The sequence below is a fragment of the Tachyglossus aculeatus genome, chromosome 22 (genome assembly GCF_015852505.1).
Source record: "Tachyglossus aculeatus isolate mTacAcu1 chromosome 22, mTacAcu1.pri, whole genome shotgun sequence".
Taxonomy (NCBI): Eukaryota; Metazoa; Chordata; class Mammalia; order Monotremata; family Tachyglossidae; genus Tachyglossus; species Tachyglossus aculeatus.
The window spans coordinates 57,123,867-57,140,733 of NC_052087.1; the positions used below are offsets into that span (position 1 = coordinate 57,123,867).

Here is a 16,867-nt window from a genome sequence, read left to right on the forward strand (position 1 = left end):
CATTTTACAGATGAGGGAACTGAGGCCCAGAGAATAATAATAATAAAAATAATGATAATGGTATTTGTTAGAGAATAATGATAATAATAATGATGATATTTGTTAAGCACTTACTCTGTGCAAAGCACTGTTCTAAGCCCTGGGGAGGTTACAAGGTGATCAGGTTGTCCCCTGGGGGGCTCACAGTTTTCATCAGCATTTTACAGATGAGGGGACCAAGGCCCAGAGAATAATGATAATAATGATAATAATATTTGTTAGAGAATAATAATAATAATAATAATGGTATTTGTTAAGCGCTTACTCTGTGCAAAGCACTGTTCTAAGCGCTGGGGAGGTTACAAGGTGATCAGGTTGACCCATGGGGGGCTGACAGTTTTCATCCCCATTTTACAGATGAGGGAACCGAGGCCCAGAGAAGTGAAGTGACTTGTCCAAGGTCACCTAGCAGACGAGGCGGAGGCGGGATTAGAACCCAGGTCCTTCTGACACCCAGGCTCAGGCTCTAGCCAGTAGGCCATGCTGCTTCCCAGCAATCCCGGGGGGCGGTGAGGGGATTGAGGCGGGGGTCTCTCACCTCCAGGGCTCCGGGGCCTCCGTTTACCAGCAGGCAGAGCACGGGGATCTCAATGCTGCCTGTTCCTGGGGATCAATCAATCAATCAATCATATTTATTGAGCGCTTACTGTGTGCAGAGCACTGGGGATGGGATGGGGGCTTAGAAGACGCCCCCATGGAGGGTGGGGGTCCAGGGGAACTGTGGGCTGGGAGACAGAGCTGGGGCTGGAAGACACCCCCCACCCCCTCTAATTATTAATTAATTAATGGTGGTTTTTGTTAAGTGCTTACTATGTGCCAAGCATCATCATCATCATCAATCGTATTTTTTGAGTGCTTACTGTGTGCAGAGCACTGTACTAAGCTCTTGGGAAGTCCAAGTTGGCAACATATAGAGACAGTCCCTACCCAACAGTGGGCTCACAGTCTAAAAGGGGGAGACAGAGAACAAAACCAAACATACTAACAAAATAAAATAAATAGAATAGATATGTAAATGATGGCATTTATTAAGCGCTTACTATGAGCCAAGCACTGTTCTAAGCGCTGGGGGAGATACAAGGTAATCAGATTGTCCCACGTGGGGCTCACAGTCTTAGTCCCCATTTTACAGATGAGGTAACTGAGGCCCAGAGAAGTGACTTTTTTTTATAATGATGACGATGATGATGGCATTTGTTAAGCACTTACTATATGCAAAGCACTGTTCTAAGTGCTGGGGAGGTTACAGGGTGATCAGGTTGTCCCACGGGTGGCTCACGGTCTTAATCCCCATTTTACAGATGAGGGAATTGAGGCACAGAGAAGTGAAGTGACTTGCCCAAAAGTGGCAGAGCTGGGATTAGAACCCATGACCTCCGAGCCCAAGCCCGGGCTCTTTACACTGAGCCACCCTGCTTCTCTAGACTGTAAATCTGTTGTGGGCAGGGATTATTTCTCTTTATTGCTATATTGTACTTTCCCAAGCGCTTAGTACAGTGCTCTGCACACAGTAAGCGCTCAATAAAGCAGCATGGCTCAGTGGAAAGAGCCCGAGCTTTGGAGTCAGAGGTCACGGGTTCAAATCCCGGCTCCGCCAATTGTCAGCTGTGTGACTTTAGGCAAGTCACTTCACTTCTCTGTCACTTCTAGACTGTGAGCCCGCTGTTGGGTAGGGACTGTCTCTATGTGTTGCCGACTTGTACTTCCCAAGCGCTTAGTACAGTGCTCTGCACACAGTAAGTGCTCAATAAATACGATTGATTGATTGATTCTCTGGGCCTCGGTTCCCTCATCTGTCAAATGGGGATGAAGACTGTGAGCCCCCCCGTGGGACAACCTGATCACCTTGTAACCTCCCCAGCGCTTAGAACAGTGCTTGGCACATAGTAAGTGCTTAATAAATGCCATCATTGATTAATTAATTAATTAATTAATAGGATTGAGTGAATGAGTTCCAATCCTAGCCTTCTCCCTGGAGTCAGGGATGGAAAGGGGAGAGTCAAGGGGGTGGGATGGTCTGTGTTGCATCACAGGGGGAGTCAGGGAGGGAGAGAGGAGAGTCGGGGGCGGGGGTTGCATGAGCCATCAAGCGCTTAGTACAGTGCTCTGCACACAGTAAGCGCTCAATAAGGGGATTAGGAATGTGAGCCCCACGTGGGACAACCTGATTACCTTGTATTTCCCCTAATGTTTAGAGCAGTGCTTGGCACATAGTAAGCGCTTAACAAATGCCACCATTATTATTATTATTACTATTTCCAGACTATGAGCCCATTATTGGGTAGGGATCATCTCTATATGTTGCTGATTTGTACTTCCAACTGCTTAGTCCAGTGCTCTGCACACAGTAAGTGCTCAATAAATACGATTGAATGAATGAATGAATGAATAAATATGCTTTTAGACTGTGAGCCCACTGTTGGGTAGGGACTGTCTCCATATGTTGCCAACTTGTACTTCCCAAGCGCTTAGTACAGTGCTCTGCACACAGTAAGTGCTCAATAAATACGATTGATTGATTGATTGATTGAATGAATGAATGAATGCTGGGTCACTGGGGGAGAGTCGGGGATGGAGAGGGGAGAGTCAAGGGGATTTTCTGGTCCAGGCTGGGTCACTGGGGGAGAGTCAGGGGGGTGGGATGGTCTGTGCTGGGTTAGTGGGGGAGAGTCAGGGATGGAGAGGGGAGAGTCGGGGGGTGGGACAGTCTGGGATGGGTCATTGGGAGAGAATCAAGGATGGAGAGTGGAGAGTCAGGGGTGTAGAATGATCCCTGCTGGATCAGTGGGAGAGAGTCGGGGTGTGGGACGGTCTGGGATGGGGCAATGGGGAGAGTTGGAGATGGAGAGGGGAGTCAGGGGTGTTGAATGGTCCTCGTTGGGTCATTGAGAAAGAGTCAGGGATGGAGGGGGAGATTCAGGGAGGTGGGATGATTTATGCTGGCTCACAGGGGACAGTCAGGGATGGAGAGGGGAGAGTCAGGGGGGTGAGACAGTCCGGAATGGGTCATTGGGGAAGAGTCAAGGATGGAGAGTGGAGAGTCGGAGTGTAGAATGATCCCTGCTGGGTCACTGGGGGAGAGTCAGGGGTGTGGGACGGTCTGGGCTGGGTCAATGGGGAGAATTGGAGATGGAGAGGGGAGTCAGGGGTGTTGAATGGTCTTCGTTGGGTCATTAAGAAAGAGTCAGGGATGGAGGGGGAGATTCAGGGGGGTGGGATGATTTACGCTGGCTCACAGGGGACAGTCAGGGATGGACAGGGGAGAGTCAAGGGGGTGGGACAGTTCTGGATGGGTCACTGGGGGAGAGTCAAGGATGGAGAGTGGAGAGTCAGGGGTGTAGAATGATCCCTGTTGGGTCAGTGGGAGAGAGTCGGGGGTATGGGACGGTCTGGGCTGGGTCAATGGGGAGAGTTAGAGATGGAGAGGGGAGTCAGGGGTGTTGAATGGTCCTCGTTGGGTCATTGAGAAAGAGTCAGGGTTGGAGTGGGAGAGTCTCTGCACACAGTAAGCACTCAATAAATATGATTGATTGATTGATTGATGGAGAGGGGAGTCAGAGGTGTTGAATGGTCCTCATTGGGTCATTGAGAAAGAGTCAGGGATGGAGGGGGAGATTCAGGGGGTGGGATGATCTGTGCTGGGTCACGAGGGACAGTCAGGGATGGAGAGGGGAGAGTCAGGGGGGTGAGACAGTCCGGGATGGGTCACTGGGGTAGAGTCAAGGATGGAGAGTGGAGAGTCAGGGGTGTAGAATGATCCCTGCTGGGTCACTGGGGGAGAGTCAGGGGGGTATGGGACGGTCTGGGCTGGGTCTAGACTGTGAGCCCACTGTTGGGTAGGGACTGTCTCTATATGTTGCCAATTTGTACTTCCCAAGCACTTAGTACAGTGCTCTGCATACAGTAAGTGCTCAATAAATACGATTGATTGATTAATTGATTGATTGGAGATGGGAGTCAGGGGTGTTGAATGGTCCTCGTTGGGTCATTGAGAAAGAGTCAGGGATAGAGGGGGAGATTCAGGGGGGTGGGATGATCTGTGCTGGGTCACGGGGGACAGTCAGGGATGGAGAGGGGAGAGTCAAGGGGGTGGGACAGTCCGGGATGGGTCATTGGGGGAGAGTCAAGGATGGAGCGTGGAGAGTCAGGGGTGTAGAATGATCCCTGCTGGGTCAGTGGGAGAGAGACGGGGTGTGGGATGGTCTGGGCTGGGTCAATGGGGGAGAATCAGGGGTGTGGGATGGTCTGGGCTTGGTCAGAGGGGAGAGTCAGAGACGGAGAGGGGAGTCAGGGGTGTTGAATGGTCCGTGTTGGGCCATTCATTCATTCATTCATTCAATCGTATTTATTGAGCACTTACTGCATGCAGAGCACTATACTAAGTGCTTGGGAAGTACAAGTTGGCAACATATAGAGAGTCATTGGGGAAGAGTCAGGGATGGAGAGGGGAGAGTCAGGGGGGAGGATGATCCGTGCTTGGTCACAGGGACAGTCAGGGATGGACAGGGGAGAGTCAGGGGGATTTTCTGGTCCCGGCTGGGCCACTGGGGTAGAGTCAGGAGTAAGAATAATAATAATAATGGCATTTGTTAAGCACTTACTATGTGCAAAGCACTGTCCTAAGGGCTGGGGAGGATGCAAGGTGATCAGATTGTCCCACACGGGGCTCACAGTCTTCATCCCCATTTTACAGAGGAAGGAACTGACGCCCAGAGAAGTGAACTGCCCAGAGTCACACAGCTGGCAATTGGCGGAACCAGGATTTGAACCCATGACCTCTGACTCCCAAGCCCGGGCTCTTTCCATTGAGCCATGCTGCTTCGCTAAGGGGTGTGGGATGGTCTGTGCTGGGTCAGTGGGGGAGAGTCAGGTATGGAGAGGGGAGAGACAGGGATGTTGTCGGGTGTCCAGGAGGGAGCCCAGTCCATCCAGGGTTCCTGGGCCTACAGACCCTTCTTTGGCCGGAGGCTGTGAGCCCACTGTTGGGTAGGGACTGTCTCTATATGTTGCCAACTTGTACTTCCCAAGCGCTTAGTACAGTGCTCTGCACACAGTAAGCGCTCAATAAATACGATTGATTGGAGGGGAAGGGGAAGAGGGGCGAGGGGGATGGATGGTCTGGCTGAGAAAATGGCTCCCGGACGTCTTCTTCATCCTCACCAGGCCCAACCCTCCCCATCAGTCCCGGGGGGTCACGGCTCGGGCCCGGGGGTCCCCACCTCCGTAGCCCGTCCGCTGCTCGGAGATGTGCTTCTCCAGGGCCAGCCGCAGCCCCGTGGGTCCGCCCTGGGGGTCGCTCCCACCGGTGACCCCTGACCCCGGGGTCGCCCGGTCCTCCTCCGTCGGCTCCACCAAGATGAAATGCGAGTGGTTTGGGTCCAGGCTGTAGCGAGGGCCCTGGGCGTTATCGTCCGACTTGTAGACCACTGTAGTGTCCGTCTAGGGGAGGAGGGGGGGGATCAGGATGGGGGGAGAGGGAGACTTATTGAGCACTTGCTGTGGGCAGAGCGCTTGGGAGAGTTTCTAGACAGTGAGCCTGTTAATAATAATAATAGCATTTATTAAGCGCTTACTATGTGCAAAAGCACTGTTCTAAGCGCTGGGGAGGTTACAAGGCGATCAGGTTGTCCCACAGGGGGCTCACAATCTTAATCCCCATTTTACAGATGAGGTAACTGAGGCGCAGAGAAGTTCAGTGACTTGCCCAAAGTCACACAGCTGACAATTGGCGGAGCGGGGATTCGAACCCATAAACTCTGACTCCAAAGCCCGGGCTCTTTCCACTGAGCCACGCTGAGCCCGTTGTTGGGTAGGGGCCGTCTCTATCTGTTGCCAACTTGGACTTCCCAAGCGCTTAGTACAGTGCTCTGCACACAGTAAGCCCTCAATAAATACGATTGAGTGAATGAATGAGAGTACGATAGAACAGAGCTGGTAGACTCGTTCATTCAGTCATTCATTCATTCAATCGTATTACTGAGCGCTTACTGTGTGCAGATCACTGGACTAAGCACTTAATAATAAATAATGATGGTATTTGTTAAGCGCTTACTATGTGCCAAGCACTGTTCTAAGCTCTGGGGTGGATACAAGGCAATCAGGCTGTCCCACGTGGGGCTCACAGTCTTCATCCCCATTTTACAAGTGGGGTAACTGAGGAACAGAGAAGTGAAGTGACTTGCCCAGGGTCACACAGCAGACAAATGGCGGAGCCGGGATTAAAACCCACAACCTCCGACTCCCAAGCCTGGCTCTTGCCAGGACACCATGCTGCTTCCCTGCCCCTTCTCCTTTCTCTCTTTTTGCTATCAATGACTCTATCCAACGCTTAGAACAGTGCTTTGCACATAGTAAGCGCTTAATAAATGCCATCATTATTATCCAGCGCTTTGAATCAATCAATCAATCATATTTATTGAGTGTTTACTGTGTGCAGAGCACTGTACTAAGCGCTTGGGAAGTACAAGTTGGCAACATATAGAGACAGTCCCTACCCAATAGTGGGCTCACAGTCTAGAAGGGGGAGACAGAGAACAAGAACAGTGCTCCAGAGCTTAGAACAGTGCTTTGCACATAGTAAGCGCTTAATAAATGCCATTATTATTATTATTATTATTATTACCCACCTTAAGAAGCCTTTTTGAAAGCCCATCTCCTCCAGGAGGCCTTCCTTGAGTCAGCCTTCCTTTCCTCTTCTCCCACTCCCTTCTGCGTCGCCCTGACTCACTCCCTTCTAGACTGTGAGCCCGCTGTTGGGTAGGGCCCGTCCCTATAATGTTGCCAACTTGTACTTCCCAAGCGCTTAGTCCAGTGCTCTGCACGCAGTAAGCGCTCAATAAATACGACTGAATGAATGAATCCCCCCTCCCAGCCCCATTCATTCATTCATTCATTCAATCGTATTGAGCACTTACTGTGTGCAGAGCACTGGACTAAGCACTTGGGAAGTACAAGTTGGCAACATCATTATCATCATCAATCGTATTTATTGAGCGCTTACTGTGTGCAGAGCACTGGACTAAGTGCTTGGGAAGTCCAAGTTGGCAACATATAGAGACGGTCCCTACCCAACAGTGGGCTTACAGTCCCACACCACTTACGTCCATTTATTTCTGTTCATGTCGGTCTCCCCCTCTAGACTGCAAGCTCGTTTCAGGTAGGGAATACGTCTGCTTGTTATCATCATCATCATCATCAATCGCATTTATTGAGCGCTTACTGTGTGCAGAGCACTGTACTAAGCGCTTGGGAAGTACAATTTGGCAACATATAGAGACAGTCCCTACCCAATAGTGGGCTTGGACTCTCCCCGGTGCTTAACGCAGCCCTTAAGCCCGCAGCTTAACGCAGCAACATATAGAGACAGTCCCTACCCAACAGTGGGCTCACAGTCTAAAAGGGGGAGACAGAGAACAAAGCCAAACATACTAACAAAATAAAATAGATAGAATAGATATGTACAAGTACAAAATAAATAAATAAAAAGAGTAATAAATATGTACAAACATATATACCACCCCACACCCCGGGTTCCTCCCCCCTCAGCCCCCGCTGCATCGATACAATGGCTCATACTTTATTTTAATGGTATTTAATAATAATAATACCCCTCTAGACTGCAAGCTCGTTTCAGGTAGGGACTACGTCTGCTTGTTATCATCATCATCATCATCAATCGGATTTATTGAGCGCTTACTGTGTGCAGAGCACTTTACTAAGCACTTGGGAAGTACAATTTGGCAACATATAGAGACAGTCCCTACCCAACAGTGGGCTCACAGTCTAAAAGGGGGAGACAGGGAACAAAACCAAACATACTAACAAAATAAAATAGGTAGAATAGATATGTACAAGTACAAAATAAATAAATAAAAAGAGTAATAAATATGTACAGACATATATACCACCCCACACCCCGGGTTCCTCTCCCCTCAGCCCCCGCTGCATCGATACAATGGCTCATACTTTATTTTAATGGTATTTAATAATAATAATACCCCTCTAGACTGCAAGCTCGTTTCAGGTAGGGAATACGCCTGCTTGTTATCATCATCATCATCATCAATCGTATTTATTGAGCGCTTACTGTGTGCAGAGCACTGTACTAAGCGCTTGGGAAGTACAATTTGGCAACATATAGAGACAGTCCCTACCCAGCAGTGGGCTCACAGTCTTAAAGGGGGAGACAGAGAACAAAACCAAACATACTAACAAAATAAAATAGGTAGAATAGATATGTACAAGCAAAAAATAAATAAATAAAAAGAGTTATAAATATGCAAACATATATACCACCCCACACCCCGGGTTCCTCTCCCCTCAGCCCCCGCTGCATCGATACAATGGCTCATACTTTATTTTAATGGTATTTAATAATAATAATACCCCTGTAGACTGCAAGCTCGTTTCAGGTAGGGAATACGTCTGCTTGTTATCATCATCATCATCATCAATCGTATTTATTGAGTGCTTACTGTGTGCAGAGCACTGTACTGAGCGCTTGGGAAGTCCAAGTTGGCAACATATAGAGACGGTCCCTACCCAACAGTGGGCTCACAGTCCCACACCGCTTACGTCCATTTATTTCTGTTCATGTCGGTCTCCCCCTCTAGACTGCAAGCTCGTTTCAGGCAGGGAATACGTCCGCTTGTTATCATCATCATCATCATCAATCGTATTTATTGAGCGCTTATTGTGTGCAGAGCACTTTACTAAGCGCTTGGGAAGTACAATTTGGCAGCATATAGAGACAGTCCCTACCCAATAGTGGGCTTGGACTCTCCCCGGTGCTTAACGCAGCCCTGTGCACGCGGTGAGCGCTCAATAAATAGGACTGAGCGGCTGACTGGCCTCCTGGAGGGGCTGGAGGTGTGGGAGAGGAGAAAGGAGGGGGTGGATTGGCATAGGGCGGGGGGCTTACCTTGAGGCGGGCGAGGTCTTCCCCGTGTGAGACCCTCCCCAGGGAAGCGATGCCAATGGCCACGACCTGCACTTGGGTGGACGTGCTGGCCAAGGAGAGGTCGCGGACGGCCTGCCCGATGTACCCGGAGATGCCCACCCGGAGACCCCCGGTTAGGATCCAGGCCCCTGTGGGGTCAAAAACCAGGGGGGATGAGCCGAGGAGGGAAAGGAAGCTAACAGAACCTGGTGAAACTTGTCATATTCATTCATTCAATCGTATTTATTGAGCGCTTACTGTGTGCAGATCACTGGACTAAGCCCTTGGAAAGTCCAGTTTAGCATCAGATAGAGACAATCCCTATCCAACTGTCTCACAGTCAATCAATCAATCAATCGTATTTATTGAGCGCTTACTGTGTGCAGAGCACTGGACTAAGCGCTTGGGAAGTCCAAGTTGGCAACATATAGAGACAGTCCCTACCCAACAGTGGGCTCACTAGAAGGAGGGGTATAATTAGGATACTTGTTAAATGCTTACTATATAATGATAATAATGATCATCAATCAATCAATCAACCAATCGTATTTATTGAGCGCTTACTGTGTGCAGAGCACTGGACTAAGCGCTTGGGAAGTACAAGTTGGCAACATATCATCATCATCATCATCAATCGTATTTATTGAGCACTTACTGTGTGCAGAGCACTGGACTAAGCGCTTGGGAAGTACAAGTTGGCAACATATAGAGACAGTCCATACCCAACAGTGGGCTCACTAGAAGGAGGGGTATAATTAGGATACTTGTTAAATGCTTACTATATAATGATAATAATGATCATCAATCAATCAATCAACCAATCGTATTTATTGAGCACTTACTGTGTGCAGAGCACTGGACTAAGCGCTTGGGAAGTCCAAGTTGGCAACATATAGAGACAGTCCCTACCCAACAGTGGGCTCACTAGAAGGAGGGGTATAATTAGGATACTTGTTAAATGCTTACTATATAATAATAAGAATGATCATCAATCAATCAATCAATCAATCAATCGTATTTGTTGAGCGCTTACTGTGTGCAGAGCACTGGACTAAGCGCTTGGGAAGTACAAGTTGGCAACATATAGAGACAGTCCAGACCCAACAGTGGGCTCACTAGAAGGAGGGGTATAATTAGGATACTTGTTAAATGCTTACTATATAATGATAATAATGATCATCAATCAATCAATCAACCAATCGTATTTATTGAGCGCTTACTGTGTGCAGAGCACTGGACTAAGCGCCTGGGAAGTACAAGTTGGCAACATATAGAGACAGTCCCTACCCAACAGTGGGCTCACTAGAAGGAGGGTATAATTAGGATACTTGTTAAATGCTTACTATATAATGATAATAATGATCATCAATCAATCAATCAACCAATCGTATTTATTGAGTGCTTACTGTGTGCAGAGCACTGGACTAAGCGCTTGGGAAGTACAAGTTGGCAACATATAGAGACAGTCCATACCCAACAGTGGGCTCACTAGAAGGAGGGGTATAATTAGGATACTTGTTAAATGCTTACTATATAATGATAATAATGATCATCAATCAATCAATCAACCAATCGTATTTATTGAGCGCTTACTGTGTGCAGAGCACTGGACTAAGCGCTTGGGAAGTCCAAGTTGGCAACATATAGAGACAGTCCCTACCCAACAGTGGGCTCACTAGAAGGAGGGGTATAATTAGGATACTTGTTAAATGCTTACTATATAATAATAAGAATGATCATCAATCAATCAATCAATCAATCAATTGTATTTATTGAGCGCTTACTGTGTTCAGAGCACTGTACTAAGCGCTTGGGAAGTACAAGTTGGCAACATATCATCATCATCAATTGTATTTATTGAGTGCTTACTGTGTGCAGAACACTGTACTAAGCGCTTGGAAAGTACAAGTTGGCAACATATAGAGACAGCCCCTACCCAACGGTGGGCTCACAGTCTAAAAGGGGGAGACAGAGAACAAAACCAAACATACTAACAAAATAAAATAGATAGAATAGATATGTACAAGTAAAAAATAAATAAATAAAAAGAGTAATAAATATGTACAAACATATATACCACCCCACACCCCGGGTTCCTCTCCCCCCAGCCCCTGCTGCATCGATACAATAGCTCATACTTTGTTTATTTTAATGGTATTTAATAATAATAATAATAATGATGGCATTTATTAAGCCCTTACTATGTGCAAAGCACTGTTCTAAGCTCTGGGGGGGGGGGGATACAAGGTGATCAGGTTGTCCCACGGGGGGCTCACAGTCTTCATCCCCATTTGACAGATGAGATAACTGAGGCCCAGAGAAGTGAAGTGACTTGCCCAAAGTCACACAGCTGACAAGTGGCAGAGCCGGGATTTAGACTGTAAGTCCCCTGTGGGACAACCTGATCACCTTGTAACCTCCCCAGCGCTTAGAACAGTGCTTTGCACATAGTAAGGGCTTATTAAATGCCATCATTATTACTATATGTTATTATATATAACATATATTATGTTATGTTTGGTTTTGTTCTCTGTCTCCCCCTTCTAGACTGTGAGCCCACTGTTGGGTAGGGACTGTCTCTATATGTTGCCGACTTGGACTTCCCAAACGCTTAGTACAGTGCTCTGCACACAGTAAGCGCTCAATAAATACGATCGATTGATTGATTGATTGACTGTCTCTATATGTTGCCAACTTGTACTTCCCAAGCGCTTACTACAGTGCTCTGCACACAGTAAGTGCTCAATAAATACGACTGATTGATTGATTGATTATATAGTAAGCATTTAACAAGTATCCTAATTATACCCCACCTTCTAGACTGTGAGCCTGTTGTTGGATAGGGATTGTCTCTATCTGTTGCCGAATTGGACTTTCCAAGCGCTTAGTCCAGTGATCTGCACACAGTAAGCGCTCAATACAGTGCTTTGCATATAGTAAGCGCTTCATAAATGCCATCATTATTATTATGTGGGACAGGGATTGTGTCCAACACAATTTGCTGGTATCCAATCCAGCGTTAGTAAGGTGTCTGGCACATAGTAAGCGCTTAAGCAAGAGAAGCAGCGTGGCTCAGTGGAAAAGAGCCCGGGCTTTGGAGTCAGAGGTCATGGGTTCAAATCCCGGCTCCGCCACATGTCTGCCGTGTGACCTTGGGCAAGTCACTTAACTTCCCTGAGCCTCAGTTACCTCATCTGTAAAATGGGGATGAAGACAGTGAGCCCCCCGTGGGACAACTTGATCGCCTTGAACCTCCCCCGTGCTTAGAACAGTGCTTTGCACATAGTAAGCGCTTAATAAATCCCATTATTATTAAGTCACTTCACTTCTCTGAGCCTCAGTTACCTCATCTGTAAAATGGGGATGAAGACAGTGAGCCCCCCGTGGGACAACTTGATCGCCTTGAACCTCCCCCACGCTTAGAACAGTGCTTTGCACATAGGAAGCGCTTAATAAATCCCATTATTATCAAGTCACTTCACTTCTCTGAGCCTCAGTTACCTCCTCTGTAAAATGGGGATTAAGACTGTGAGCCCCACGTGGGACAACTTGATCACCTTGAATCCACCCCCAGCGCTTAGAACAGTGCTCTGCACATAGTAAGCGCTTAATAAATCCCATTATTATTAAGTCACTTCACTTCTCTGAGCCTCAGTTACCTCCTCTGTAAAACGGGGATTAAGACTGTGAGCCCCACGTGGGACAACTTGATCACCTTGAATCAATCAATCAATCAATCAATCAATCGTATTTATTGAGCACATATTATGTGCAGAGCACTGTACTAAGCGCTTGGGAAGTACAAATTGGCAACACATAGAGACAGTCCCTACCCAACAGTGGGCTCACAGTCTAAAAGGGGGAGACAGAGAACAGAACCAAACATACCAACAAAATAAAATAAATAGGATAGAAATGTACAAGTAAAATAAATAAATAAATAAATGGAGTAATAAATATGTACAACCATATATACATATATACAGGTGCTGTGGGGAAGGGAATCCACCCCCAGCGCTTAAAACAGTGCTCTGCACATAGTAAGCGCTTAACAAATGCCGTTATTATTATTAATAGGTGCCATTATTATTTATTATTATTATTATTGATTGGTCGATCGTGCCCAGGGTTTTGGGTCAAAGGGCATGACCTCCCCCGGCCCCCCGCCGGCCTTGGGATCCTACCAGTGGACTGGGCGGCGGTGACCAGGCCTTTTCTCAGGACGGCTCGAAGTCGCGCCTTCATCTGGACGTTGTCCTCCTCGCCCACCAGGGAAATCACCAAGTTGGGTGGCGGCAGGTGCCACACGTTCATCAGGACGTCGAAGATGACCCCGGGGGGCGTCGCCTGGGCCACCATCAGGGCCTGCCGGGCAACCGGAAGCGCTTAGTACAGTGCTCTGCACACAGTAAGCGCTCAATAAATACGATTGATGAACCGGAAGAGAAGCAGCGGGGCTCAGTGGAAATCAATCAATCGATCAATCAATCAATCGTATTTATTGAGCGCTTACTGTGTGCAGAGCACTGTACGAAGCGCTTGGGAAGTCCAAGTTGGCAACATATAGAGACGGTCCTTACCCACCAGTGGGCTCACAGTCTAAAAGGGGGAGACAGAGAACAAAACCAAACAGACTAACAAAATAAAATAAATAGAATAGATATGTACAAGTAAAATAAATAAATAAATAAATAGAATAATAAATGTGTACAAACATATATACATATATACAGGAAAGAGCCCGGGCTCTGGAGTCAGAGATCATGGGTTCAAATCCCGGCTCCACCACTTGTCAGCGGTGTGACTTTGGACAAATCATTTCACTTCTCAGTGTCTCAGTGACCTCATCTGGAAAATGGGGATTAAGGCTGCGAGCCCCCCGGTGGGACAGCCTGATCACCTTCTAACCTCCCCAGCGCTTAGAACAGTGCTTTGCACATGGTAAGCACTTAATAAATGCTATTATTATTATTATTATTAATATTATTAACCAGAAGGCAGGGGGGCCTAAGAGGGGCCTCCCACTCTCCTCCCCAGGACATCCCCTGCTCCGTCCTTCCCCTGGCATTTTTCTTTTCATTTGGGCGGGATGTCATTTCCATTATGTTGCCATCTTGTACTTCCCAAGCGCTTAGTACAGTGCTCTGCACACAGTAAGTGCTCAATAAATACAATTGATTGATTGATTGATTGATTAATTTCCCCCCTTCGGCTCCTGACTGCTCTGTGTCCCCTCTTTTCCTGTCTCTCTCTGTTGCCCTCCCCTTCCCCATTTATTTATTGATTGATTGATTGATGAATGTTAATACCTGTCTCCCCTCCTCTAGACCGCAAGCTCATTGTGGGTGGGGAATATGTCTGTTTGTTGTATTAGAGAAGCAGCGTGGCTCCGTGGAAAGAGCCCGGGCTTTGGAGTCAGAGGTCATGGGTTCAAACCCCGGCTCCGCCAATTGTCCGCTATGTGACTTTGGGCAAGTCACTTCACTTCTCTGGGCCTCAGTGACCTCATCTGGAAAATGAGGATTAAGACTGTGAGTCCCCCATGGGACAACCTGATCACCTTGTAACCTCCCTGGTGCTTAGAACAGTGCTTTGTGCATAGTAAGTGCTTAATAAATGCCACTATTATTATTATTACACTCTCCCAAGGGCTTAGTACAGTGCTTTGCATACAGTAAGCATTCAATGAATACAATTGTGAGTGAATGAATGAATGAATGAATTTTCTTCTCTACCTCTCTCTTCTCTCTCTCTTTCAATAGGTCTCCCTTCCACTTTCTCTCTCTCTCTCTCTCTCTCTATATCTCTCTCTCTCTCTCTCTCTCTCTCTCTCCCCCCCCCCTGTCTCTGTCTTTTAGTGTCTCTCCCTTCACTTCCCCATCCTCTTTCTCTCTCCCTTCCACTCCTCTTTTCCTTTTTGTCTCTCTCTCTCTCCTCTCTGTCTCTGTCTTTCAGTGTCCCTCCCTTCCACTCCCCCTTTCCTTTCTCTGTCTGTTTCTCTCTTTCTCTCTCCCTTCCATGCCTCCTTTAATAATAATAATAATAATGATGTTGGTATTTAAATGCTTCCCCTCCTCTCTCTCTCTCTCTCTCTCTCTCTCTTCCCTCTCTCTCCCTTCCACTCCTCCTTTCCTTTTTGTCTCTCTCTCTCCTCTCTCTGTCTCTGTCTTTCGGGTGCCTCTCCCTTCCACTTCCCCTTTCCTTTCTCTGTCTGTTTCTTTCTTTCTTTCTCTCCCCCACACCTCCTTTAAGAATAATAATCATAATGTTGGTATTTGTTAAGCACTTACTATGTGCCAAGCACTGTTCTAAGCACTGGTGTAGATACAAAGTTATTAGGTTGTCCCACTTGGGGCTCACAGTCTTAAGCCCCATTTTACAGATGAGGTAACTGAGGCCCAGAGAAGTTAAGTGACTTGTCCAAAGTCACAGAGCTGACAAGTGGTGGATCCGTGATTAGAACCGATGACCTCAGACTCCCAAGCCCGGGCTCTTCACTGAGCCATGCTGCTTCTCTCTCTCTCTCTTTCCCTCCGTCTTTCTGTGTCTCTCCTTTCCACTTCGCCTTTCCTCCTTTAACTTCTATCTCTCTCTGTGTCTCTCTCCCTTCCACTCCCCCTTTCCTCCTCCTCCCCCCCCCCCTCTCTGTCTTTCCTCTAGGTCTCCTTCCCACTCCCTCTTTCCTCCTCTACCTTTCTCTCTCTCTCTCAGTCTTTCTGTCTCTTTCTCTCTCTAGGTCGCTTTCTGCACCTCTCTCCCATTCCCTCTTTCTTCCTCCTCCTCCTTTCGCTCTGTCTCCCTTTCACTCCCCCTTCTGTACCTTTCTCTCCCTGTCTCTCACTCTCTGTGTCTCATTGTTTCTCTCTCTGTTTGTCTTGGTGTCTCCCTGTTTTTCTCCCTCTGCTTCTCTCTCTCTCCCCCTCCCCGTTTGCTTCTCCAACTTTCTCTCTCTATGTCTCTGTCACTCCATTTCTTTCCCTCCCACTCCCCTTTTCCTTCTTCTACTTTTCTGTCTCTGTCTCTCTTCATTTCTCTGTTTCCTGCCTCAGTATCCTTGATTTTCTCTCTCTGCCTCTTTCTGTCTCTCCCACTCCCCGTTTGCTTCTCTAACTTTCTCTGTCTATGTCTCTATCTGTTTCTCTCTCTGTCTCTCTCCATTTCTCTCTGTTTCCTGTCTCAGTATCTCTGATTTTCTCTCTCTGCCTCTTTCTCTCTCCTACTCCCCGTTTGCTTCTCTAACTTTCTCTGTCTATGTCTCTATCTGTTTCTCTCTCTGTCTCTCTCCATTTCTCTCTGTTTCCTGTCTCAGTATCTCTGATTTTCTCTCTCTGCCTCTTTCTCTCTCCTACTCCCCGTTTGCTTCTCTAACTTTCTCTGTGTCTCTGTCTGTTTCTCTCCCTCCGACTCCCCTGTTCCGTTTTCTACCTTTCTGTCTCTCTCTTAGTTTCTGTTTCTATCTCCATCTCTCTTCATTTCTCCCTCTGTGTTTTCTGTCTCTATCTCTGTTTTTCTCTCTCTGCCTCTTTCTGTCTCTCCCACTCCCCACTTGCTTCTCTAACTTTCTCTGTCTCTGTCTCTCTGTTTCTCTCCCTCCCACCCCCCTTTTCCCTTTTCTACCTTTCTGTCTCTGTCTCTGTCTGTTTCTCTCTCTGCATCTCTTCATTTCTGCGTGTTTTCTGTCTCTGTATCTCTGTTTTTCTCTCTGTGTCTCTCCCACTCCCCTTTTCCTTTTCTAACTTTCTCTCTCTGTGTCTCTGTCTCTCTGTTTCTTTCCCTCCCACTCCCCTTTTCTCTTTTTTTACCTTTCTCTGTTTCTCTCTCTTCATTTCTCTCTTTGTTTTCTGTCTCTATATCTCTGTTTTTCTCTCTCTGCCTCTCTCTGTCTCTCCC

At 47.3% G+C, this 16,867-nt stretch overlaps 1 protein-coding gene across 1 annotated transcript in view; it reads right to left on the reverse strand.

Moving 5' to 3' along the window:
- The window catches only part of TRPM5 (transient receptor potential cation channel subfamily M member 5), a 112,622-nt gene that overhangs the window by 88,219 nt on the left and 7,536 nt on the right, over positions 1-16,867 (reverse strand). Inside the window, exons 4-7 of the mRNA XM_038765387.1 lie at positions 13,162-13,342; positions 8,960-9,126; positions 5,259-5,478; positions 578-642 (exon numbers count right to left, since the gene is read on the reverse strand). Coding sequence (XP_038621315.1) covers positions 578-642; positions 5,259-5,478; positions 8,960-9,126; positions 13,162-13,342 — 633 coding nt within the window. The remainder of the gene's footprint in view (positions 1-577; positions 643-5,258; positions 5,479-8,959; positions 9,127-13,161; positions 13,343-16,867) is intronic.